The sequence below is a fragment of the Sylvia atricapilla genome, chromosome 8 (genome assembly GCF_009819655.1).
Source record: "Sylvia atricapilla isolate bSylAtr1 chromosome 8, bSylAtr1.pri, whole genome shotgun sequence".
Classification (NCBI taxonomy): Eukaryota; Metazoa; Chordata; class Aves; order Passeriformes; family Sylviidae; genus Sylvia; species Sylvia atricapilla.
The window spans coordinates 27,867,202-27,891,826 of NC_089147.1; the positions used below are offsets into that span (position 1 = coordinate 27,867,202).

Below are 24,625 nucleotides of genomic sequence, written 5' to 3' on the forward strand. Positions count from 1 at the left end.
GCACGCTGTGCTTGTGGTTCATTAATGGCTTGTAGGAGGCTTCTATGTACCAGGATTCAGAACTGGCAGCTTCTGGTGTAGGTGTAGTAAAATGAATTCCCTCATTGACACGAGGTGTGGCCATCAGGGAAACACAGGTGAGCCTGCTAGGTGCTTTGGAAAAAACATGTACACACACAGTTCTGGGAATGAATTCAGAAAGAAGGAAGAATATGGAATTTCTGGCAACACTTTCTTAGTAATACTTCAAATTGTTGAAAAATGAGGTTCAGTAAGAAAGGGACAGTTTCAGTGAATTTTCTATCTGAAAAATGCATCATGGAAAGTCTTCAAATTCCTATTTTACTGTTTAGAGAAGAAAAATTTTCATCTTTCATTTTTAAATGATATGTAGAAATTTTAGTTAGCCTGTATTAAATAATAAAAGTAAACCCTACAGGCTTGATCCAGTTTACTGCAACTGAGTTTTTACCTTCAAGATTCTTAGTCTGAATTATCTTAGGTTTTTAAGTTTTATCTGGAGTTGGGATGTTGCACTGGAAGTTTTTAACTTCTCTTCTAATGGTGCCATTAACAACTGAACTTTAGAAACAGTATCAGTTTGGAGTGCTCCTTAGTATGCTGTAATAACTATAATATTTATATAAATAATTTCTTTATTGTGGCTAGTAATGCTTACTTTATTTTTAATCTAATAATGCTCTAGAGATACTGAGCCATGAGGTATTTATTTAAAATACAAAGAAAGAAGGTTCTAGGGGAGCAGAAAAATCTCAGTCTCTGGTACAGAGAAACTGTTTTTCTGTGAAGTGCTGTTACCTATGCAAGTCACACCTGGACAAGAACTGCACTGCTTTAATTGAAGAGATTTCTAAATATAAGTTTGGTATCAAGAGGATATAGAATGGACCCATCTGTTCGACCAAAATTGACTTTTTCGTATCTGCCATCTTAACTTATTTGTATCCAAGACATACACAAAGCTGCTCAGATAAACAGGTGCACTTTGATATTGTCCAATTAATTACTGTCAGTTGTATTGCTGTGGAAACTTGGTCTGTAGCTCTTCTTTGGGATCAAAACCAGTTTCCTGATTCTTAGGGTGTTTTCCTGGACATTGAAATCAAGAACAAAGCTATTTTTTAAAATCCAAATCTGTCTCCCAGCAATGTAACCCAGCAGCTGGACCAAAGTTAGACTCAGGTTACAAAATGATATACAGAAGATAGTGACTTTTTTTTTTTCTTTCCTACTGCAGTTTTATTACAGTAGATTTCAAAATGATTCTAAAATTTGTTTCTTATTCTTGGTGGATTGGGGAAAGAAAACACAGTAGGCGAATAATTTCTCCAAAGATGGGAAGGGAAAAGGGAAAAAAAGAAGTTCCTTTTGGAAGCAAACTTACTTGGGACAAGAGCTGGAAACAATTTTCATTTGAAACCTATTCAGGGGAAAATGTAAACTGAGCATGTAATGAATTAATGAGACTGATCCCTTATGAAAGATTTGCAAAGAACTGAGATTTAGACATGACTACTTCCCCAAGCCCTCCTTTGCTCACACCTTCTTTGTGAATAATCATTAAAAATAAGTATATTAAAAAAAGGTTTATCCATCATTTTCATGCTGTTCTCTGGGAAGAACTCGGCTCTTCTGCAGGTCGTTTCCTCAGAAACTCCGCAGTTCTGTGTTTGCTCTCAGTTTGGAGGGAGACTTTTGGTGCAGGAGCTCTGGTGGGAGCCTGAGACCAGAGGCCCTGAAGTGACAACCCTTGGCATGGCCAGGGGCCCCGGGACTCGTGTCCTGGCCACCTGAGGGACACTGAGGGACGTGGCAGATGCTAATGTCCCCCAGACTTCTCCTTTTTACACTGTGAGGGGATAAAACACAGGGGTTCCTTTGTTTGTGGTCTCTCCTCAGACACACAAGATCAGGCTCTTACTTTGTTACTGTACCAAGATGAAATAGCTGTAGGGTTTTGGGATGTCTGGGACACTGCTGTGGTGGGATTGAGCCCGTGAGGACACCTGGTCTGTGTGAGGGAAGGGGCCCCTGTCCCTCTGTCCCTCAGCTGGTCACTCAGGGACGGCCACAGGGGCCCTGGTGCTCGGACAGGAAAGTTTGATCCACACAGGCACCTGGGGCTGGCCGTGGTCGGTCTGTCTGTCTGTCTGTCTGTCTGTGTGTCTGGGGGGCTCTGCAGTGGGAGCAGAGCGCTGGAGGAGCAGCTCTGTGGCAGAAGCGGTGGCCTAGGGACATTTGGTGGCAGGAGCACTCACTGCAGTGCAGGTGTATCCACTCCCTGATGACAGCTGTAACCAGCCATGGCTTCGTGCCCTGCTCTCGGCTGGGATGGAGTCAATCTTCCTCCCTGGAGCAGTTCAGTGCTGTGGTTTGTATTCACTGTGGGACAGCACTGGTAACACCCTGGTGCTGTAGCTGTTGCTGAGGGGTGCTCACTCCGAGTCAAGGACATCTCCGTTTCCACGCTGTGCCCTCTGTGAGGAGCTGCACAAGGAGCACCAGGGAGGGAGCGTGGCCAGGACACGGCCCCACAGCAGCCAGAGGCACCCTGCCCAGCACAGAGCATCCTCATGCCGGGTGTGCACAGTGTGGGGAGCTGGCCGGGAGCTCAGGAAAGGCTCGGCCATTGGGGAGCATCTCTTCTGTGTGTCATTGTCGTTCTGGGGTTTAGATTTCTGTCTTTTCCTTCTGTCCTTTTTCATTATAGTTATTTTTCAAACATTTTGTTGCTGTCGTTGTTGTTAAACTGTTCTTATCTCAACCTGCAGGTTTTACCATTTGTTTTTTTCACGATTCTAGTCTCTGTCCCACTGGGAGAGGCGAGGGAGGTGAGCAAGTTGCTACATGGTGCTTAGTTGCTGGCTGGGGTTAAACCATAGCAGTTGGCAAGAGACTTGTTTTGAGTTCTTCCAGCATCTCTTAGGACCCCCTTTTCAAATTATTTTCTTTGAACTCCCCAGTTTGCCCTCTGCTTTGTTTTTTTTTTTTTCATTGAGGAAAGCTATGATGCTCTTTATCCTCACCAGCAAATTAAAGTATGTGCAAGTAATAACTTTTACTACTTTGGTATCCCTCCTAGCAAAACAGTCTGGTGGTTCTTTTATAGCTTGGATTTCAAGGTGGCAACCTTGTTTCCAAAAACTGAGACACAAGGGGAACATCTGTGTTTGCCATCTGCGAGACATTTCCCCCTAGGCTCCGGGGTTGGTGACGGGGCATCCCGACATCCCTGCTGCCTGTTCCCCTGGGCACAGGGGGAGACAACAGCCCTACAGCCCTGCCGCAGGGAATTCTGAGCTCTTCAGCACAGCCTGCCCAGGTCTGTTTGAACTCCCACCACATCTCCTCTGTGTCCAGCCGCTCGTCCTTGCATCCCTTTTTGTGCAGCTTGCTTTTTGCTGTTAGCAGCAAGGCGCTGAGCCTGGCAAAGCAGCCAGGTATTTTGGGAAAGAGCCTTCCCTATTATTGGCCAGCCACTGTATGATTGGAGAGGTTTTTAGTTCCAGATTTTTTGAGAAGGCCAGGAGAGGATTGTTTCTGTTCCTTTTTTTGTTTGTTTTTGTTTTCTTCTTCTGCAGAATTATTTCTGTACATAGCGGTATTTACTACTTACTTTCCGAACTTCTTTTAATCCTGCAACTGCCATTAGATAAAATAATGAACTGAGTTACTTATTCATGAAGGCAATGTAAATATTTGTTTTCCACTAAAATAATGTTGTCATGGATTATTGGCAGTAAATTATTTTAAGTTATACATTTTAAAGTAAACAAAACTATATGCATGAAACTATCTGATTATTTTACATGAAGCTTCTTACTCTTTTCTTATATCAATGTTGCTATGAGATCTGAAATCTTAATGCTCGTATTTTGATTTTCAGTGTCTTCTTATTTCATTTCTATTGCAAATGCTTTCTACTGAGGAATTGTAAAGAATTTCCTACTTTCACTGCTCCCCTTCCCACCTTCCAGTTCTGGCCCAATTCTGATAGTATCATTTATATGTTGTCACTTGTAGTGATCCACTGAGTGAATTAGAATTCTCTTGTTTGGGTTCTGTATTTTACATTTGGCTCTTGAAGGTAGTTTAGGAGGAAGAAGGGCACAATCTCAAATAAATCACAAATAAGCCTCTTTTTTTTTCCCAGAATTTGTACAAGTTATTTGCTACTCTGAGGTAAAGAAAATGAAAATGGATGCTCTTTAATTTTCAGTGTCTTTATCTCAAAAGCAGATTTTCTATTTGGTAGAAATATTATGAAGCATTACTCCCAAGTGTCACCTAGACCCCATCTACACAGAAAGTATAAAAATGAGCTAGGACACTTTGCACATATATTTTTTTTCCATACAAAACTGTAGCGTATTTTAACCCATGAATCCTTCCCCAATAGATGGCAGCGCTTTCACTCAGGCACAGTGATCTCACAAATTCATAGCCTACTTTCTTTATATAGAGTACATTTATCAAATAGGATGGAATAGGTCCTTCAAGGATGTTTCATGGGAATTATTTTTTCTTTTGCAGTAGATAGACACAATCTGAAGCAATTGGCACAGACCTGAACAGCCTGAATAATTAAAAATGAGTGACCATGATCCCCAAAGTGCCGATACCTTTTTCCTCTTTAAAGTAAAAAACCCTAAATTATGAACATTAAATTCTTTCTTACTTTGAGAATTCTCCATAATACCCTTATGATAACACAAGTCTCCAGGACCTTGCTTTTCACACTGCTTGACTTTCATGAGCCTCTGGCAATAGACTGGTGATATCAGAAAGTCGAAACCTGAGAACTGTTTTTCAGTAGGATTTTTTAAAGATTTTTTTGGATTGCAGGTCTGTAAATACGGAACAAAATGTGAAGCAAAAAATGCAAGAAGTTTCAGCTCCCTCCAAGCCCGTTTTCATTTCGAGTAATGGTTCACACTATGTGTTGCTGTTCTGAACAGAAGATATTTAGAGCCATTTAGACTTGACTACCTACGGTGATGTTTCTAAATGCATTTCAAGCTATTAGAATGCAGAGCCATTGGCTCTGTAGGAGGAGCACTGAGTGGTCTGGCACTCTGATGACTAAAGATAAACTCTTAGCAGCCTAAAATTAGGCATCTCATTTTAAAAACTTTGGCCCAGATATGTGAACCCAGAAGAATGAGATACGATAATTCATTTCGAAATCCCTGGCTCTTGCGTCTCCCCAGACTGAGCATTTATTCATACAAATTGCTCACTGTTGCAGATGAATCACTTAATGTAGCCAGTGCAATAACTCTGCACCTGAGCATTATTTCATTCTGCTTTGCTAATGCTAGCAGCACTTTGCTCTTTCTCTATATGTTACAGCACCTGGCTGTTTTGGCTTTGTCTGGGTATGTTTGGGAGGTGAATAGGGAGAAAATGTACACATTTTTGCCCTCCTGTTCATCACTGCTGTGATTTCCTCAGAGCTGCTGCTCCTCAGGTGGTCAGCTCAATGTTCCTCCCAGCTTAAAAGAAATGCAAGGGAGGCAATTACCAAGGGGCTAATTTTTTACTGCATGTTTAGGAGACGATTATATTGTTAGAAGTGTTTTCTCTACTGGTTCTCATCTGCTTTGACATCAGGTTTCGTTACTTTTCTATAATGCTCTTCATGATGAAGAGAATTACTGTGTTTTGTCTGTGTTGATTTTCCTCTTTCGATGAGTTTGCAGTTTCTCTTGGGATTTTTGTCTCTTTAAAGGAGTGTTTCACCTTGTGGACATGAGAAATAGATGGAAGTATGTGTGTTGCCCACAATTTTCTCTTGTGGTTGTGTGGGCTACACAAATGAGCAAAATATTAAAACACAGTTAGTTAGGCAAGTAATTTTTACCTTTTTTAAGGACACAGTGTAAGGTAAAAGTAATGTTAAAGATGCTGGTGGTGTTAGTGAAGTTTTCCTTCATATTTTTGAAGGAATCAGCTATCCCTTAGCCTATATTAAGGATGGATCTCCTGTCATTTCACTGCAGCTGGAGAAGTCGTGGGTGTTTATTCTAAGCCAGTCATCTGTAGTCAGTGTCGTAAGAGAAGGTGATTCATCCCACCTGACACTAAATATCTGAGAGGCCTATTATGCAAATGTGTTCTGAAGAGGAAGGTGGTTGATGATGTTCCTGCTCAGCCCAGTGCTAGTCTACAGAGCCTCTCAGTACCACTGCAGTCATTTCTGAAATGCTGTGGAAATTATCCAAGTTAAAAACGAGTAACTGGAAGTATTTTGTTAATTTTTATTTGGTTTGGTTGTTTGGGTTTTTTTTTAACTGTGTTCATTTCGGTGATTCATAGGGCCATTTATAACAGAGAGATAAGAATATCTGTTCAATAAATGGGGTCATCCTGGCACAGAGGAAAGAAGTGGTTGAAGGCAGGAACACTCAAAGTGTAATGAACTGCCTCCTGAAATACACATGTGCACTGTTTTATTGGGAGAGATGAACACACTGTGGTAATTGTTTAACCATGTATTAAGCAGGACATTAACAATATCCCTGGCAGTGTAGTGTACATCTCTCCATGCTTGCTATCACTTTATTAGGCTGTTAAGTGTCTTGAAGGGAGCTTACCTACGTCAAACAAAGGGGACACTTAGGAACTTCCATGGATATGGCAAGAGCCTTCAGCTGAGGCTGTCTCAGTGCTGGTAGTGCAGTCTTCTCCAGTTTTACCTTCCTGGTGGGTTATACATGTGTGGATAAACATGCAAACTGCTGAGATGGGATGGTTCTTTGTAACATGTGATTGTCTAAGTTCATACCAGGAAGACAAAAAAGTGGCCGTGCAAATCATAACTTTGTCTTGAGCCTTATCTAAACACGAAGAGAGGATGAACTCTCCTATACATGTGTGAACTTCACTTGAGCATCTCCCTGTCATGTTTTTAATTAACTAGGTTAGTTAACAGATGAACTGTCAGAAGTGAGGTGAGCCAGAGACAATATATTTTGGGGTCATGTTGAAAAGAAACCCAGCTGAGTAGGATGCATTAGATATCTCATAGGGGAGTTGTATCTCCTGAACTGCATGTTCTGTGCAGTTACTTATCACAGGATGCCTTATGCTGATGAACCACCCTGCCCCAGTTTGGTTTTGTGGTGACATGGCCACCCTCAGGGTACTTTGGTTTAAGAACTGAAGTCAGAGAAAGGTGGCTGCCACCAAAGTTACTATTTCATGAAGTAATGGAGGAAGCAATGGAAAGAACTATGCTGAAACAATGTCAGTAGCAATGAAAGCAATCAAATTGACCTTTATAATAGTACATTTTTATATAAGTTCTTTCTGGAATATATTTCCCATGTTTTATTTATTTTTATTATTATGTTTCTTTTTATTTTTGTAGGCTGTGGAAACCAACCTTGCATCAAAGGATAGTCACTGGGTCTATGTAAATGAGGTAAGAAAGTCAAAAGAGAAAACACAGCTTGCTTCATTCACTCATCACCATCTTTTGTTTCATGTGTTTTGACACACCAAACTGAGCATACATGTAGCATTTTTGCTTTTGGAATGGCACAAGGTTCAGACTCTCTGGTGTCATTGCTTGTCTGTCTCAGTTGAACTGGCATAGGTTGAACACCAGAGGTCAAGATAAAGCTTTCAACATACCTCAGAGCAGCCGCGAGACTTACATTTACCTTCCTGCTGACACTATTTCATTAGCTGTTTAGGAAGCAGGGAATATCTGAAAAGAAATCTCACATACAGGTATCCCTCTGGCAGAAGCTCACCCTCCACTGCTGTGAAAGCCTGCACACAGATGTCAGGAGAGGAAAGAGCATTTGCAAGCTTTATCCATTCAAAGATGTATTTATATGATGCACAGGCTTTCTCTAGTGCAGAACTGTGTTGGTGTGCTGGCCAGGATCCAGAATAGCTTCAGTTCCAAGTGTTATGTTTCCTCTCTGCAGCAAATGGGATCCTGTCCTGCCACAATGATTATTTTTACCTTAGTGCCGTGATGCCCTAATGGGAATCTGTTGAGATTCTTATTTTAAAAACAATGAAGTGTTGTACCATATATAGTCACTTAGAAATCACTGATAAATGGCAGTACTTTATAAATTCCTTGTTTTAATAATAATTTATTTAAAGATAGCAAAATACCTAATTTAAAAAGAACAGTGTTCACTGTCTTATTTTTATATTACAAATGCAAAGCCTCTAATTTAATAACCAATTCTTTTGTTAATTTCTCACTTCTTTCTTTGCACCTAGCTTATAATTTTGGATAGGCGACTTTTAATAGTAACTATAAATTGTATTGTGTGGCGTTAGACAGGCTGTGTAATTAAGCAGGGGTTAGGGAAAGCGAATGAAATTCCAGTTTGTAAAGGCTTTATAAATTCTTTCTAGTCCTTGTTACATTTAAGCACCTCTTGGTTTGTCAGCCTCTGTAATGACCCACTACAAAACATCAGCAAGATGCCCAGAGAGTCAGTGTTTATATTCACATAAAGATAATACAGGGCATATTTCTCTAAACATTTATAGTGAGGGAGTGTTTGTGAATTTTTTTACTGCTGCTGTTATTGTTCAGATGTTAAAATTCTCTCTGCAAAGCCTGAATCTGTAACATCCTGATAAAAGCCTTCAGCAGTGGTGCACTAATGTCTGCACACTTGTACACACACAAACAAATCACACAGGGTGTCAGTTCTGCTTCTCGTTTGGAAGCTTTTGGTTTTTTCTCCTTTGTGACTAAAGACTGGGTAGGGAAGCGATGAGAATTTAAGAGTATAAATTTCTAGTGAAAAATATCAGTGCATATAATTTATAAATATCTCAGAATGCAGTTAAGTCCAAACAGATAATTGGAGGAGTTTTTCAGACTCACAGGATTTTGGGGAAAATCTTTGCAGGCAAAAGGAGGAGGAAATGTTTTAGTTGTCCTTTTTTTGAGAGAAGTGTTGGAGTTAGTGCGTGTGCTTAAAGCTACTGTGAGAAGAAGGTGCATTGAACATCTCCATGGATGCATCTGTAAAAGATGGAGGTTCCCTAGGCCTGGCTTCTTATTTAATTGTGCATCCCCCTATGCTAGCAAGAGGACAGACTGATTAAACTTTCCGTGTACATGTTTGCAATTAGAGGTAGTGGGAGCTGCATGAATATTTGATGGAAAAGATGGTGCTGGTTCTTACTGTGATTTGCGGAATGGAATTAACTTTTAATTCCCAACAGTCGAATCAGCTCTTTCTGATATGTTTCCATGGGAGTAGAAGTCCATTATGCAAATGAACTAAAACCTTAGCCAGTCCTTTTTTTGTCCCAGGCAGATTGAGGACCCTGCACTTCCCTGTTCAGCCTGTGAACTAGTGATCCCGTGGCAAGGGAAGAGAGGTGTGGGGCTGACTGACTGAAGGGGCAGTAGCAGGAAGAGAGCACAGGGACAATTTTTTCCATGGAGGTTCCTTGTATGAGGAGCACTGGATTGTAAACAGGCTTTTCAGGCCTTTTGCACTTCAGTGAATCATGGAAGGGCTTTGGATAGCTTGGACTACTGAGCTCTGCTGTGTGCTCTGTCTCCCACCTCTCAGCAAGCCAATGAGGACCTGAAACTTGGACTCACCTTGCTCTAGTAAGAATGCCTATATGGCATGGTATTATTTCAGTGAGAGATTTTATTATCTTCTTACTTTAATTAAATCTACTGCACTCTCTCTGTGCTGACAGTCCAATTAAAAAATTGTGTTCAGTTTTTTCCCCTTGTGTGCCTTCCCATGCGGTAGAATAGGAGTTAAATTTTAGATGTAGAACAAATTTTATCACTTAAATTTTGTTAGGTAAGCAAGACCACCAAGCTTTGGATGAGCTAATTTTAAATCTATATGGCTGGTAATTACACAGCAAATGAACAAACAGCTGTACTGACAAAATCCTGTTTGCTGGTTTTCAATAGCCCAGGTCTGTGCTGGAGTATCTGTTCAGTTTGGATGCCATTGCTGGTGAGAAAGGTCTCTGTCATCTTCAGAAAAATCCTGCTTAATTGGGAGTTAAATTTATTGTGTGGGGTTGGAAGGCAGAAACATTACCTGGCAGGTTTTCTAGGGCAAGAGAATATACCAGGATGGGTCTTTTCAGGCAGTGTCATGCCTTCATATGTCCTCTTGGCAGCCAAAATCATAAAAGCTTTACTGCTTAAAAATATGTATATTTGTGTGTGCACTTTTCTGACTTCAAGTTACGTTTCAATATTGCAATACCTGTCAAAATTAGTGGAGATTAGAAAGGAAAAGAAAAATGTATTTCTAAGTACCCACCCCCATTTTGATTTGTCTTTAATCATCTGCACTTTTTGTTTTTATTCATCTAGAAATGCTAAATCATGTTTTGCTTTCATTTAGGTAGTGATTCTACCTTAATTCTGGGTTAAGCATGCCAGGTAGCTTTTTAAAAACAAGAACACTTGTGATTTGTGTATAGATCTGTGTAAAAGCAAATTCCTCCAAATGATGGCTGCTACATGCTTAGCTGAGCCTCCAGAATAGTTCAAAATGCTTTATTATCGTTGGCTGTGTGGGGAGTCGTCAATGACTTGGCGTTTTTGACCCAGTGGAAGATCTGTTAGAACATGTCTGGTGTTCTGCTGGAACCTCTGCTGTTTATACCTTTGATGGTTGAAGTGACCAACCAGCTTTGATAGATGTGTGCTGTTGCTTCTTTTGGCAAGATGGGCACGGTTACAGATGGCCCCTGTTTTTTGGATGTTTATTTCCTGATTTCTTGGGTTTTTCCCTAGTTTTCTTTACTATTTTTATTTTTCTCTTTTCTTTCTCTTTCATACCTGGCATTAAGCATCTCTGTTGGCTCCTCATGACATTTTTCATCCTCTCCTTTTTTTCTGCCTTTTCTTAGAAAATGCTGTGCCTCGCCCAGGGTGTGTCTGAGGGAGAGGTACAAGAGCAAAGCTTGAAACTGAATTTGGGTGTGGTTGTACCAGGAGCACTGCTCCAGGAGCCTGAGCCTGTTTCTTTATTAGCAGCAGCAGTCAGTCTGCAGTTATAAATCAAGTTAGAAGCCAGGTTTCCCTTTTTGTGGGACATTTCATGGTTTTAAGATAATCTCCATTCCAAGGGTAAAGAAAAGGTAAATTATTCTGTGAAACTGGAATATGGAACAAACATATAATCAAATTAAACACAGCATTTTATTTCCTCATATCAATATATTTAATTCTATTTCGAAGTTTCTAAACATTCACTATTTTTACAAGTAAATTAGTACAAAAAGCAATGTACTAATCTTCCTGGCAGTGGAATGGTACAGAATTCAATAGATAGTTCAAATCAGTTGTTTCACTATTATGACGTAATTTCTTTAATTTCTTTTTTAACTTCTTTTTTATTCAGTATTTTCATTAAAAGCTGTAAGACATGGCCAGGCAAAGCACAAGACTACTTGATATAGGAGAACATTTTTTCTGAAGGGCAGGTAGGGATGAAAAAAAGGTGATGTAGTGTTTGTTACTTGTCAAAACCATCCATACACACTCTGAACTTGAGGAGAAGTGAGGGACAAACTTTTGCCTGGAAATATGCAGAAGACACTGAGGAAGATTGTTTTTGGAAATGCTTTTTTTTTTTTTTTTTTTTTTTTGGACAGAAATGCCCCAAAGACAAGGAATTAAAATAAAGGAAGGTGTTCATTTCCTTGGCAGTGGAGACAGTAGTGTTGGGATACAGACAGAGCTTCACAAATGTCCTTTCATTGACTCTATCTGTACATATTTAAACTGTTAAGGCAGTGATCAGTTCAGACTTCATTATGGCCAAGGAAGAATGGGCTGAGGAAGCCAGAAGATGATGTGAAAGTGACCATGCCATGGTAACATCCACTTTTTGGAGAAGTGGGAGAGGTAGGAAAAGGACCACGGGGATAATGGACATCAAAAGATTGTCCAACTTCACAGCTTTGGGAAACTAGTAATGCTCTTGGGAAGATAACACAGTAACTAAAGGGTGACTAAAGAGCTGAGGGGTTCTCTGAAGATGAAGGCATAACAAGGTATCCTTATGGTGACAGTGGGTTATCTTCACAGAACTTCAAGTCAGAGATGAATTCTAAAGAAAAAGTGATTTAAGAAAAGTTCTAGGGAAGAGTGTAAAGGTGTAACAAAGTAAGAGATTATAAAATAAGGCTGTATTGCAAAATGACTCATATCAGGGATCGTGAAAAGTATTAAGCAAAAGTTTATGTCTAGCAGAAGATAAAGTGCAAAGTGATTAATTGAAAAGTGGAAGTTTCATGTTTTTACTTGGTTCCCTGATTCTGACTTTATAGAAACTATGAATTATGACCAGACTGTTAAAAACATCTTGTTGTATTTTCAGTTGTTGTAGATGAATTTGAAGCACTCCACCAGGTGAGATTTAGTTCAGAGAAGTGCTTTTGCTTGCGGCTGCAAAATGAGGTATAGGTGGTGAGCATCTGCAGGAGCAGCTTAGGATCCTTGTGGATAGCAACCAGAATGAGAATCAGTGCTGTCATGGTCCTGCTGAGTTGGCAAATGTAGTTCTCAGATACGATACCAGAAACATCCATTGTAAGATAAGGGAGGCAATTATTTCTCTCTGTTTGACACCAGCTTGGCTTTGTTGGAACAGTATTGCAAGTTTTGGGCAAAACACTTTGAAACAGAACAAGACATGCAGAACAATGTTGAAAATGTAGAGAAAAGCACTTAGTGTGATGAAAGCTTGGTAAAATGTGACCTGTGTGTAAAGGCTTGTAAACTTGGGTACAAATAAAACAAGAATATGATCACATCTTCAATCTGGAAATATAAGGGAAATAAAATTTAATCTTCTGCAGTGGAAATTAGATCTAGTATTGGAAAATGGTTTTTGATCTAAGTATGAGAGTGTATAGGAACAACTGCCCTGGTTATTTCTTCCATCCCATCATCTCTCTCTTTTCACACCTGGTTCTGCTCTTGTTTTTTATTCTTCATTTTTCAGCATCCTACTCACAGCTAAATAATTTCAGTGTCAGTATGAAAAGGCAAATAAAAAACTGTGTTTTGAATGCCACTGGGTATTTTCTCATCTGCACCTTCTCCTCTAGGTCTGTCCATATATCTTTTTTTCAGTATTGTTGTGACAGTGACAGTTTACGCGAAGAGTCACTGCATGTACTTCTTACCGAACCATTTATTCAGTACTTTTGGTGGTAAACATCAGTGTATGGGATCTGTGACTCGTGGTTGATTTCCAGCCATCACAGAACTCCATCCTTCTCTGTCTAGTGCATAAGCTGGAATGACTGTGTTTGATTAGATTCTGTCAGCCAAATCCACCCTTAGGGCTGCCTCAGTGATTTGACTTAGCCAGGGATGAACTGAGCATCGTGTTTCCTGATATCAGTCGTTTGTAATGGAGGATTATGTTGTAATTGTGTGTGGTTTGGATAGGAGAATGCCTAGTAATGAATTACTTGTAGTTTTAGTGTTTTAAAAATAGATTTAATTGTAAGGTGTAAAAAATAAGTCCGAAAGCTAAAGATCAGAGTTCCCTTCTGACTACAGTTTTCAGTTGTTGCTTTTACATCATATTGATTCTCATTGATTCAGATCAGTCCACATCGGAGCAGATACAAAGGAGCATTTGTCATTAACACAAAATAACTCTTTTCTTAGTTTTAGAATCACCACATTCTGTGCCTTATGGACTAACAAATGCTGAAATTCAAGATTCGCTTCTAAATTCTCGAACTGCAACCGCGGCAGTAGTGGGGAGAACTAGTAGAAATTTCTTTGTATTAGTTTTTTACTGTCTAAAAGATCAGGTAGTCACTAGAAAGGAATGTACTGTGGGGTAAAGAAGTCCTTGTAGGTTAAATGCCAACCCCTGCGAGTATTTCTCATGGCACAATGGTTTAAAAGTGAGGCGGTGCTCAGTGGGTGACTGAATCTCTGTATTCCTGTATTTCAATATGCAGTTTAATGCTATGTATATAATGTATATAATACTGTTTAACTTGAATCTAAGGTTGAAAATGGGCTCATTTCTTTATCTCAAAAAACCCTGTGGCTGTTACTTATCCCATTTAAAATCAAACAAAAATCAAACAGCTTACACTACCACACTGTGGGGTGGATAGCAGAAAGGTCAGTTATATTTGTAATGGCCCCTGCAAAAAGATCCACTTTTGGTAGATAGAATGTGGAAAACCAGTTGATCCTTGTGTACTAATGTGAGCTTAATAACTGGAACTTTTAAATAATCATACAAAGCTTTTACAGTGCTAAGCAAAACCATGCTTAAAAAAGAAGTCACAGACCATTTTTTTTTATTGGCGGAAATCTGTTGTCAATAAGAATTCTGAAACAAATAGATGTGGAAATAGAGTATTATACAAATTCCAAGTCCTTAGGAAAGCAAAGTATTCAGTAGTAAAAAACCAACTGAAATTCTTGTAAGCTTTCATTAGAAAATAAAATTAAACTCTGATTAACACCCAGAAAAAGTTGCTTTTGAATATCTTCTTTTCAATCCTCAATAAAGATCCTGTTTTGAAAAAAAATTGGAGTCAGCACAGAGAGACTACTAAAGCAAATGCAGCTCTAATGTATTTGATTGAGTTCTTCCCAACTCTGATGATATTTGTCAAAAAAGCCCTCTTAGCTGAGAAAGAGACAGGAAAAGTGAAGTGGGAAAGAAAGTTCTTGGATTTTTTTTTTGCAGGAAAAGTAATAAAAGATTTTGGAAATATAGCGAGAGTAGACAATTCATCAGAGAAGCCTTTAGACAGGAAGTTAGAGTGCTAAGGGACTTGGGGAACTCTGGGCCATGTGGAGATGACATTGTCCTCATCACTTGAATGCCAGTCAAAAATTTTAGACAGCAGTTGATTTTATTCTTCCTTTTTGGACAGATGACACTTTTCAAATGATGCTGATGGTGCTGCCAGCAGATTAATTTATAGATCTTCAGTGGACAGATGAAACTTCCCCAAGCTCAGCCCAGGTGATCAGTCAGAGCACAGTGCAGAAAAATGGCTGTTGATGCTTTTCCTTTCCCCTCTCAGAACATCCACTCAGAGCATCTTTCTGCTAATCCTTCTCTGGACTCAAGCTTAATTCTTTTTTCTGCTGTTGTCTCTCTTCACCACTGTTTCATTGACTACAGGAGGCAGTTTCCTATAGGAGGGGCAAGAAAGTGTCTCACCAACTCCCTGGTGTGATCTGTTTCCTACTTTCCATTTCCATCCTGCACTTCCATTGCTTCTGCCAATATTTGTTTTCTTTCCTTTCACCACACGTGTCCAGCGTGTCTGTCCTCTTGATTTGAGAATCAAGTGGCTTCTCAGCTGCCATCTGGGAACTTCTGTGCTATTTTACTTTATAAAATATTTTTTGAAAGTTGAGGAAAATGAGCAGAAAATAGAATAGTAATTATCAGATAAAGTCTATCTCAGCAAGATACTTCTTTCCCCAAGGGCAGCGTGTAGGAAGGTGTAAGATAATGAATGATGAGCAGAGTTTTCTTAGCACATGGCTGTGGAGCAATTATTGGGAAAACTCACTTTGGGAGAGAAAAAACCCAACCTTATGAATGCAGTGTTTTTTCTTCACCTATTTTGAGAATATTTTTCCAGAAGTGCCTGTGTTAGATGCATTTTGGGTGATCAACAGTTAGTTCCCATGTAAATTGTTGTGGCCTGATTTTTGCTTGGGTAGAGCCAGGACTGGGGTTCTGCTCACTCTTTCTCTTCACATGGAACTGCCCAAGATTATGTTCTTTGTTTCGTTTTAAAGCACCAATCTGTGTAATGATATTTGTGTTTACTTTGATAACCAGAAGTTGGTAAATCTTTAACTCTTCCCTATATCTTACTTCTCCTTGAAAAAATTCAGGTCTTTTAATCATCATTTATGGATGTGAGTGGGGCAAGCATTCTAAGGTATTGTCAAATCATACAAAAATACAGAGTAAGAAAGTTTAAAAACTGAATAGAAGTACAAGGAACACAGTGTGGAAATTTGGTAAGATTTAGAAAATGACACATTTCAATGCAAAATGTAGCAATTTACAATTACAATTTATTCTAATTGTATTCCAGGTACTCTATATTTATTACTTGCCTAAGGAAATCTCGCTTCTCTCCTTTTGGCTGCAATCTTTACCACCTCAGCATTTATATTTATTTATTTATTCCAAAAAAAAAAATAAATCTGTGGGTTTTCTTTTTCTGATAACTGCTTGAAAGTTAGACATAAGTTTGAAACAGCACTGGATATGTACCTGCATCCTGCCCAAAGAAATGTGTGAGATTTAGAACCGGCCTGATTCTGATGCCGTGGAATTACACAGAAAGAATCTCAGTCAGCTGGGAGCAAGGTCATGGATAAGCTTTGATGAGATGTTTTATCAGTTAATAATAATAATAATAATTTCCACACTAATATCAGTGATGGGCTTTTTGTTTGTTTTTTTCCAGCTTTTACTAACTGTCTTTTTATGTGCTTCCCCCCTCTCCCCACCCTCAAGAGAATTTTTATGCCGGAATAATATTTTGTTTAATCAGAGAAACTTTTACTGCGCAGGCACTCACTGTGATCTGAGAAAGACATCTGGGCACCCAGTGTGGAATCCTTATATCTAGAAATAGAGCTAATTGAATTAAATTACGACTTCATCCCTGTGGAGACTTTTAGGAGCCCTGGGTGGTGAGAAGTGAGGTGTAGTACTGGGTGTGTGGGAGGACAGTGAGGATGGGAGCTGGAGAGGTAAGTGTACACACTTGTATTAGAGTGTTTTCTGTGGCAAGAAAAGTGGGCCGTGTCCTTCCTTCGAAAGATTGATATTTTTATTTAAGTATGTGTGTGTGTCTGTTGATGTGGGATGCAGAGAAGCCAGCAATATGTATGTTGAATAAATCTATCTACAGGGTAAGCTGTGGTGAACCTTCTAGAAAAATAGCTAACTGAATGATGTTCTGTGGATTTTCAACAAGTGTTCATTTATAGATGTAAGTAGTGCATTGAGGGGAGTTAGAATAACCCACCAAATCTCTGGCTTGTCTACATGAGCATCCTTGTTCTCACTGCTGTTCTGTTTAATCCTCCAATTTTCTCAGGGATGCGTTTTCTGGTTCTTTAAATTATTAATGTCATTAAAATTTATAATTTTCTGTCATTACCTCTAGGAAAATAGAGATCGTAATGTGAAACGTAATTGTCTCACTTTGTGATTTGTGTTATGATGGTTGAGCACAACTAAAGCAGATTTAAGTATTCCCCTGAGCAAAATGACGTGGTATTGCAAACTAACTGAAGTTCTGTGTGTACAGATAAATAAACAGATAAACCAATTCTGCAAATGACCAATATTTGTGTTTCTGAGGCATCTTTGAAAGGCTGTGTGTCACTTAGAGGGGACACAAAATGTGTGTGGTGAGAGTTGAACTGAAGGTTTGGAAGATTTGTGATTCTTTTTTGCTTTTCAGCCATTTGCTCTGAGTGTGCCTACCAAGGGATGCAGCCTAGGAGGTGATGAGTTAAAGCTATGCCATAAAATTGTCTCTCCCTCAGACTTCAGCTTAGACACAGTGTGTGGTTTTAACACCCCTCAGAGCCACAGAGGGAAAGTCTGGTGGGGTCTGTGGAGCTCGTGGGTCTGCTACACTGTCTTCTTGCAAAGCTAGAAAATGCTGCCCAGCATTTTCTATTAAGCCTTAAAAATCTTTGTCTTCTATAAGAATATATTTGTTTTCTGATTTACTGTTTTCATGCCACCCCAGTTGGTCTGTCATTAATGCAATGAATTTCACCTTCTGCAAAGTTAAAAATTCACGTTCCTAAAAAAAAAACAATGGGAAATCAGCAAAGAAGCACTAAATTGAGCCAAGGTACAGTACTAGTCAACCATAACAAGTAATTATTGTAACCCCATGGTCATTTCATTCACAGCTTGACAGAGAAAATGGCAAGAAATCAAAGTAATTTTTTTTTTTTCTTGAATGTTAAAATGTCATGGGCCAGGTTCACTTCTGCTGATGGCACATCACAATGTGACCCAGTACCTGCAGTCACAGGAGCAATGTGCAGCCCCCTAAGCTGCAGGGGGCTGAGAGAGCCCTCTGCAGGCTGGGCACTGGCCGGCCCAGCCGTGCAGCCAGGGCAGTCCAGCTGTGCAGCCAGGGCAGTCCAGCTGTGCTGGGGACAGGCTGATGTCACTTGCAGGTGCTGCTGGTGGCCCTGGTGAGGAGCTGGGATGTACAGCAGGTGCCTGGGGGATGAGTGCAGGCAGCAGGGCCTTCCTTTGCTCACAGTGCACTTCTGCTGGACAAAAACATCACAAGCTGCACCTTTGTCATGATTTCGGGGTCAGCTAAGCCTGTGATTTTCAAACTGGGGTAAAAACAGAGGGTTTGGTTTTGTGTGTTTCTTTAAACACAAAATGTGTAAAGCATGGAGTTGAGCTGGTTTCAGTCTCCCTGCAGGAGCAGTAGGTGCAGGCTCTGTGTGCACCCTGCAGTCTGGATGGATTAGGGGGGTGTGAAGGTCTGCAGAGAAGCTTTAGAAATTGTGAAGCCTGGGAAGAAAAGCAGCCCGTCCTTGAGGTCTCCTTATATCTTATCCCAGATTATTCTGTGTGCAGAAGCTGATGCTCCTAAATGTGTCAAACCCCTCCATAAAGTTTCTCCTATTTTTTATTTCCTAATACAGACAACCTCAAAAGACTTCCTTGAGTCATTATCAGGATTAGTCTGCGGAAATGATCTACTGTACTTATGGGAAAAGTGCTCTCTTGTAATGTTGCTCACAGGTGAAAGAGCCATATTTCCTGAAGACTGTTATGTTTTTCAATTGTTATTTTGTCCTGAGGATATAGTGAGGTTCTAGTCTGTCAAACAAAAGGTCTTTCTATATAAATTTCATTTCAAGGGTGATTTTTGTGTTTGGCTTTTTGGGTTTTTTTAAGAAATGTATTGAGACCACTTTGGTGCTTTTGTTTGAGGAACTACATCTGTAAAACTGTAATACTGCCAAGATAGATGGTACTGTGCTTTCTTTTGTTTCAGATGATGTATTAAAAAATAGCATTGTCCTTATTAAACACAAAATAACATTTGGCCTAGACTAAGCATGTGCATCTGCAACATTTTTCTCCTGTTGTCTTTTAAAAAAACATTTGACCAATAATGAAAGAAATAGATAAAATGTCGGGACAAATATATGTTTTTAAATGGCTGTGTCTCTGTTCACAGGAAATCACTGATAATGAAATATTAGAGTTGGTGCATAGTGCTCTGGGGAGGATGACAGTTATCCGGCAGATTTTCCCTCTGTCAAGGGACAACAACCAGAGGTGCATGAGGAACAACCACCGGATATCATCCCTGCTGTGTGATCCACAGGAAGGCTACCTTCAGATGCTGCAGGTCAGTAGCTGTGCACAGCAGAAAAAAGCCCATCTTAGGGATTTGCCGTGGGACAGTTTTCTGTGGCTGTATTAACTCAGAGGAGGAAGGAAATGAGTAACATTTGGTCAATTTTCTTGTCTTTATTATTTTATTTTATTTGTCAGTGCAGAGTGCTGAGGTGTGATGTTACATCCATCAGCAAGTGGTTGCACTAACTCAGAGCTGATTTTGCATATTTCATTCTTTTAAGAATCTCTTTATATTTGAAAAATGTTGTGCCATCATAGTCCTGTGGTATTACTGCTTGCTTATTGCATTTATGCTTAGATATCTGTTGTGAGAGAGTTAATCTGGGAGGATAATAGAACTCTGATAGGTGTTGGGCTGTGGAGCATTTCGTATTTAGGTAATGGACTGAATCAAGCTGATGTGTTCAGTCTGTCCCTTTTCAATAGTCTCAGAAGTCTCCAGCAGCTGATAATTGTCTGAGCGTGTAAAATATGCACTGCTAGTTCAAGTTTCAGGTTTTGGTAACACATTTGACTGGTGTGAGCAACATCTTGACGTTTCTTGGCAATTTGTCCCGGACATCAGATTTTTTTCTTGCAGTAATTTAAATATTCTTTAATAGGTGCTGTTTCCAATGACAGCGCAATAATTCAGAAACGAAGGCCTTGGACTTTCGGTGGGACTTGAGTATTTTGGTTTACTTTAGACACAGTTAAAAATTTCGTTTGTATTGCTGTTGAAGGTGTTGGATATAGCTATAAACTTCGGTGGGATTTAGAATATAAACTCATTTAAAAGCATTTAATTGCAAACTTAGTCTTAAACAGAGGTGGGTTGGGTGAGGACACAGTGGTTGGGCCAGTGGGAGCTCCAGTGTGGGTGTGTGTGGTGGGGTGATCAAGAGGAGCCTTGGTTAGGCTTGGGAGAGGCTGTCACCAGCCTGGGCTGCTGCAGCCTGGTCAGGACAGTGGTGTGGGGCCAGGGCTCCTGCAAGGTGCAACTCCTGTCCTGGCTTGGAAGAGTTTCTGACCAGCAGAGGCAGGGAGATTGTCAGGAAGGGAAGTGGATTAAGATTTCCCAAGGGATAGGGGTGTTAATTTTACTTATTTGCACCCTACTAAGAAGTTGTAGCTGAAGAGACTGAAATCCTTTAAGTGACAGATATGAACAGTTCCTCCTCGAAGAGAAGCTCTGCTGGCTCAGGTTCTGTCCTAGCCATGGCAAAGTTTGGGAAAAGCCAGACACACCCCCTGCAGTTCTGAGTGTGGCTGTATTCTTTCTGCACAGGGGAAAGTCTATGTCTGCCTTGGCTCAGAAAGAAAAGGCACTTTTGATCTTTGTTAGTAACTCTGAGGTATGCTGTAATGAGAACAAAGGCCGCTCATTTCCGAGGATCAAAGCAATTTCCAGTGTGATGAAAAATTATCTATGCTGCACCAACAAATCACTCATTGGGGAATAATCTTCCATTACAGCAGGATTTTGAGTATTGCTGCCTATGCTAGTTTATGCATAATCTAATTCAGGGACTCATCTGAAGGGCTCTGACAGGCCTGTGAACAAGTTCTAATTCGCAAGTTTGCAAACTGGTGACTGGTTTGTTAGCACCAGCAGCCTCATGTCCTATTACTAAATTTCATTGATAAGGACCTTTAGATAAGGACCCTCCTCCTGCTGATTTCCAGGTGTGGACTTTGGGAAACCAGACATTCTCAGTTTCTATCTTCCAGAAATACCATGCCACCTTAGAAACTGTCTTTGAAACAATGGTATGGTAATGTTACGCTTTGCCCATTAGCTCCTTCTCTATGAACTTAAAAACAAGAGAGATAAAGAAATGCAGAGGTTAAATGCTTTTGGCAGCTGATTCCATGACTTTCATGTTCAATTGCATTGGCATGAAAGACAAAGGGCACATGTGAGAGCTCTCCAAATTCGCTGTCCCCTGTATGTTTTTAAGTGTCTATAGATTGAATACAGGATGCTTTTATCATGTGCCGTCATACCTGAAGCGTTCCATAGCTGCATTTATTTTTCATAGGTTTTGCCAAAATATCTTATTTAACACCTTGTGGACATACAGCTCATATTAATTTGCGTGTGACTGACACGTTATTAATGGTCCTGTAATTCGGGTACTTGCAATTTTCTGTTTCCTTTTTCCTGCTTAATAAAAAAACCCGTGGTGACCTTTTGCTGTGCAGAAGTACATCACTGAATTACCCCCGTTGCCAGAGGCTGCAGGAGCTCCAAGCTCCATGTCAGGCTGCATGGATCCACCAGGGGCAGTGACCGCCTGCCAGCACTGAGTCTTTGTGTTGCTTTGAAGTACTTTGATTAACACCACAGCTTGGAAATCCCTGCCTTGTTCTCCCTTGGGCAGTCTCGTATTAATAATTGTTTGTTGTCAAGGTAACTTACCAGCTATTGTTGGTTAATTATTTATTTAATGACTTTGAAGAAGAATAAGCTAATCTCTGTCAACCTCTAGCTGTAGTATTTTTCTAGGGGAGAATTTAGCACTTTTAACAAGCTAGTGAAGAAAGAAACATTTACGTCATGGATTATTAACTTTGTTCTGGCTAAATTAATGAAAATCTTTTTGGAATGATTTTGTTCTCTGTGTCTTTAGTCCCATATCCTGGAAGGTTGTTTTTCAGTGGGTGATCATCCCGGTTTGGCATTCTGACAAGCCTTTTAAAGATCAGGCTGTTCTGCAAGCTCATCCAAAAACTCATCTGTTCTGAATGCTTTGTGGAAATCCAATCTTATTCCATCAACCCACTTGTCAAAATTTTGCTCATGCTCTTATTTCTTGCACATATAATATACTCAGCTGGGTTTCTGCTTTAAGTGGAGAAAAAGCTTTATAAAGTTTCCTGTCTTGATCATTTTATTTGACTTCAGAGGACTGCATTTTCTCTCTGTCTTATCCTTCAGGTAGAGGTTTTGTGTTCATCTCATTTACTTTAAGTAAATGAAAAAGACACTGTTCAGAACTTGCTTTCTTCCATTGGCCATTGGTATCCTGTGGTTTGGGCCATCAGTGTTGCCTCATCTGGAGAGAAAGCACAGCAGCACTTCAGTATTTATGGTTAAATCCAGGTAGTCCTAGTCAGACCTAGTATGTATCCTCATATGGCATTGGAATGGTATATAGTGGTATAAGGGCTATTAAATTTTTAGTTATTTCAAAAATATTCTTTGAGACTCAATTTGAAAAACTTCTGCTCATATAACTTGCTTCTTTCCAAAACTATTTCCCTTTAAGTATTAGTTTTGGTGGCACTCTATAAACTTGATTTTTGATGAAGTTATTTTTTTCTTTCATTGGGTTAGTCACAATACAATCATAAATTCAAAATCAGATTTCTTTTGTTTGGGTTTTTTTAAAAGGAAGATTTCTCTTCAGAATTGCAATTCCCATTACTTATTGCCTTTGCTTATCATTTATGTAGTTGATGAGTTCAATCCATGTAAGATTCTGAAAATATTAAAATATGCTACAGGGACACAGTGTATCTGAAATCATTTAGCATGACCAAAAATACATAGTAGGAGTGAAAAAGCAAAAAGAAAACCCCAGCATACTGTGTTACAAAATTGATGAGGTTATTCCTGGTTGAGAGTCCAGCCTCTCTACTGAAGAACTATTCCAGGCATTGCTTGGACATATTTGAGGAGATGTTGAGAAGTGTGGGAGGGTATTCATTGAAAGAGCTGATCTTCTCCTTGAGTAAAAATTCCACTCTTCAATGATGTTTCCATCAGATATCTATGTAGGCACCTCTTAGCAGTTGCTCCTACAAAGCTGGGGTTTTATTTCTGATCTATTTTCTGTTCAAGAGTCATTGCAATTTAACTACTGTAAGTTAAGGGGGTTATTTTAGGATGTGTTTGAGTGCCTAGACTTAAGGGCCTGATCCTGCAGTTTTGTCCAACTAAATGGCCTTATTCTCATTTGGCTTGTTAACACTGCTGTTATTACACAAGTGTAGAGTGCTACTGAGGGGCAGTAAATATTGATTAAGCCCTATTAAAGCATTCACTTTCTCCCATAAAGGATTGATGAGCCACATTTTTCCATTTATTTCAATGCAACCCTACATTTGCAAGTCTCTTTAGCAAAGTTTAATTTGGATTTTTGGCCAGATGTTCAGTCACAGTGAAATTGTTTCTGAGTGCAATGTGAATGTAAAGTATCCTTGAACTGACTTTACTGCCCATTGCACAGCACAAATCTCTCCCTGAAGCCCAATGACGTGTGTTTTCTATAAGGTGTGTTAGCAGAAGAATTCATTAAAAACCCCAGAGCACAGCGGGTGTCCCGTGGCCATGGGGGATTCTGTGATCTCGCTGGAGGCTGAAACCCCAGGTAGGCTCAGCAGTGATCTTTTCCTCTCTGTCACTTTTGACTGCCGGATTTCTCTATTTGCATAATTATTTCATTGCATTTTTGTTTGCTGCTCAATCACGAAGCAGACAATAGTGGCTCGAAGAAAGCATCAGTACCTCCATTTTTCATTTGTTATTGCCTCTGAAACCCAATTTGTACTTAGATTTATTTCTAAATGAGGTAGGATAAAATTATAATCTTGTCTGCTGTTTCGCAGTTCCAGCATTTACCTCTTGTCCTTCTGTTTGACTCTTGGTTGTGTTCAGTTTTCCTATCAAAGCTCTCCTACTAGAGTTTCCTTGCGTAGTTAGTGTGAGCTGTGCCAAATTGCTGAGATGTTTAGTGAGTGGAGCCAACGCCTCCAGCGAACAAACTTGAGCATTACAGGGTAATCCAGGCCTTGTATTATTGTTGACATGTTGTTACAAAAAAATACTGGCAGAGAAAACGCTCATTATGATGTTAAATGCCCATCCCATAATAAATAGCTGAAGGCCAGTGAGCATTCAGAGAATAAGAACCTGTAAGAAGGGAAGAGTGTTGTACGTGTAGCTATGTAAAAACAGGAGAAAATTAAAAGGAAAGAAGAGCTGCTTATCAATTAAAGATACACTCTGAGCATGCAGTCTTACAAAGAACCCTTTGGAAAATTCATTGAGATGCTTAAAGCTAGAATGGGCAAACCACTAAATAATACAGAGGTTGGATTCCTTACTGTCAGAAGGCTTGAACAAATTGAAAGAGTTGAGACCTGTTTCTTGGTGGTTGTAGGAGAATTTTAGTCCTTTTATTTTGTTTGCCTTA

General features: G+C 39.7%; 1 protein-coding gene across 1 annotated transcript in view; it reads left to right on the plus strand.

Annotated features, from left to right (window-relative positions):
* The window catches only part of GRID1 (glutamate ionotropic receptor delta type subunit 1), a 484,454-nt gene that overhangs the window by 365,275 nt on the left and 94,554 nt on the right, over nucleotides 1-24,625 (plus strand). The window contains exons 5-6 of the mRNA XM_066324528.1: nucleotides 7,394-7,447; nucleotides 19,261-19,434. Of these exons, the coding sequence (XP_066180625.1) occupies nucleotides 7,394-7,447; nucleotides 19,261-19,434 (228 nt within the window). The remainder of the gene's footprint in view (nucleotides 1-7,393; nucleotides 7,448-19,260; nucleotides 19,435-24,625) is intronic.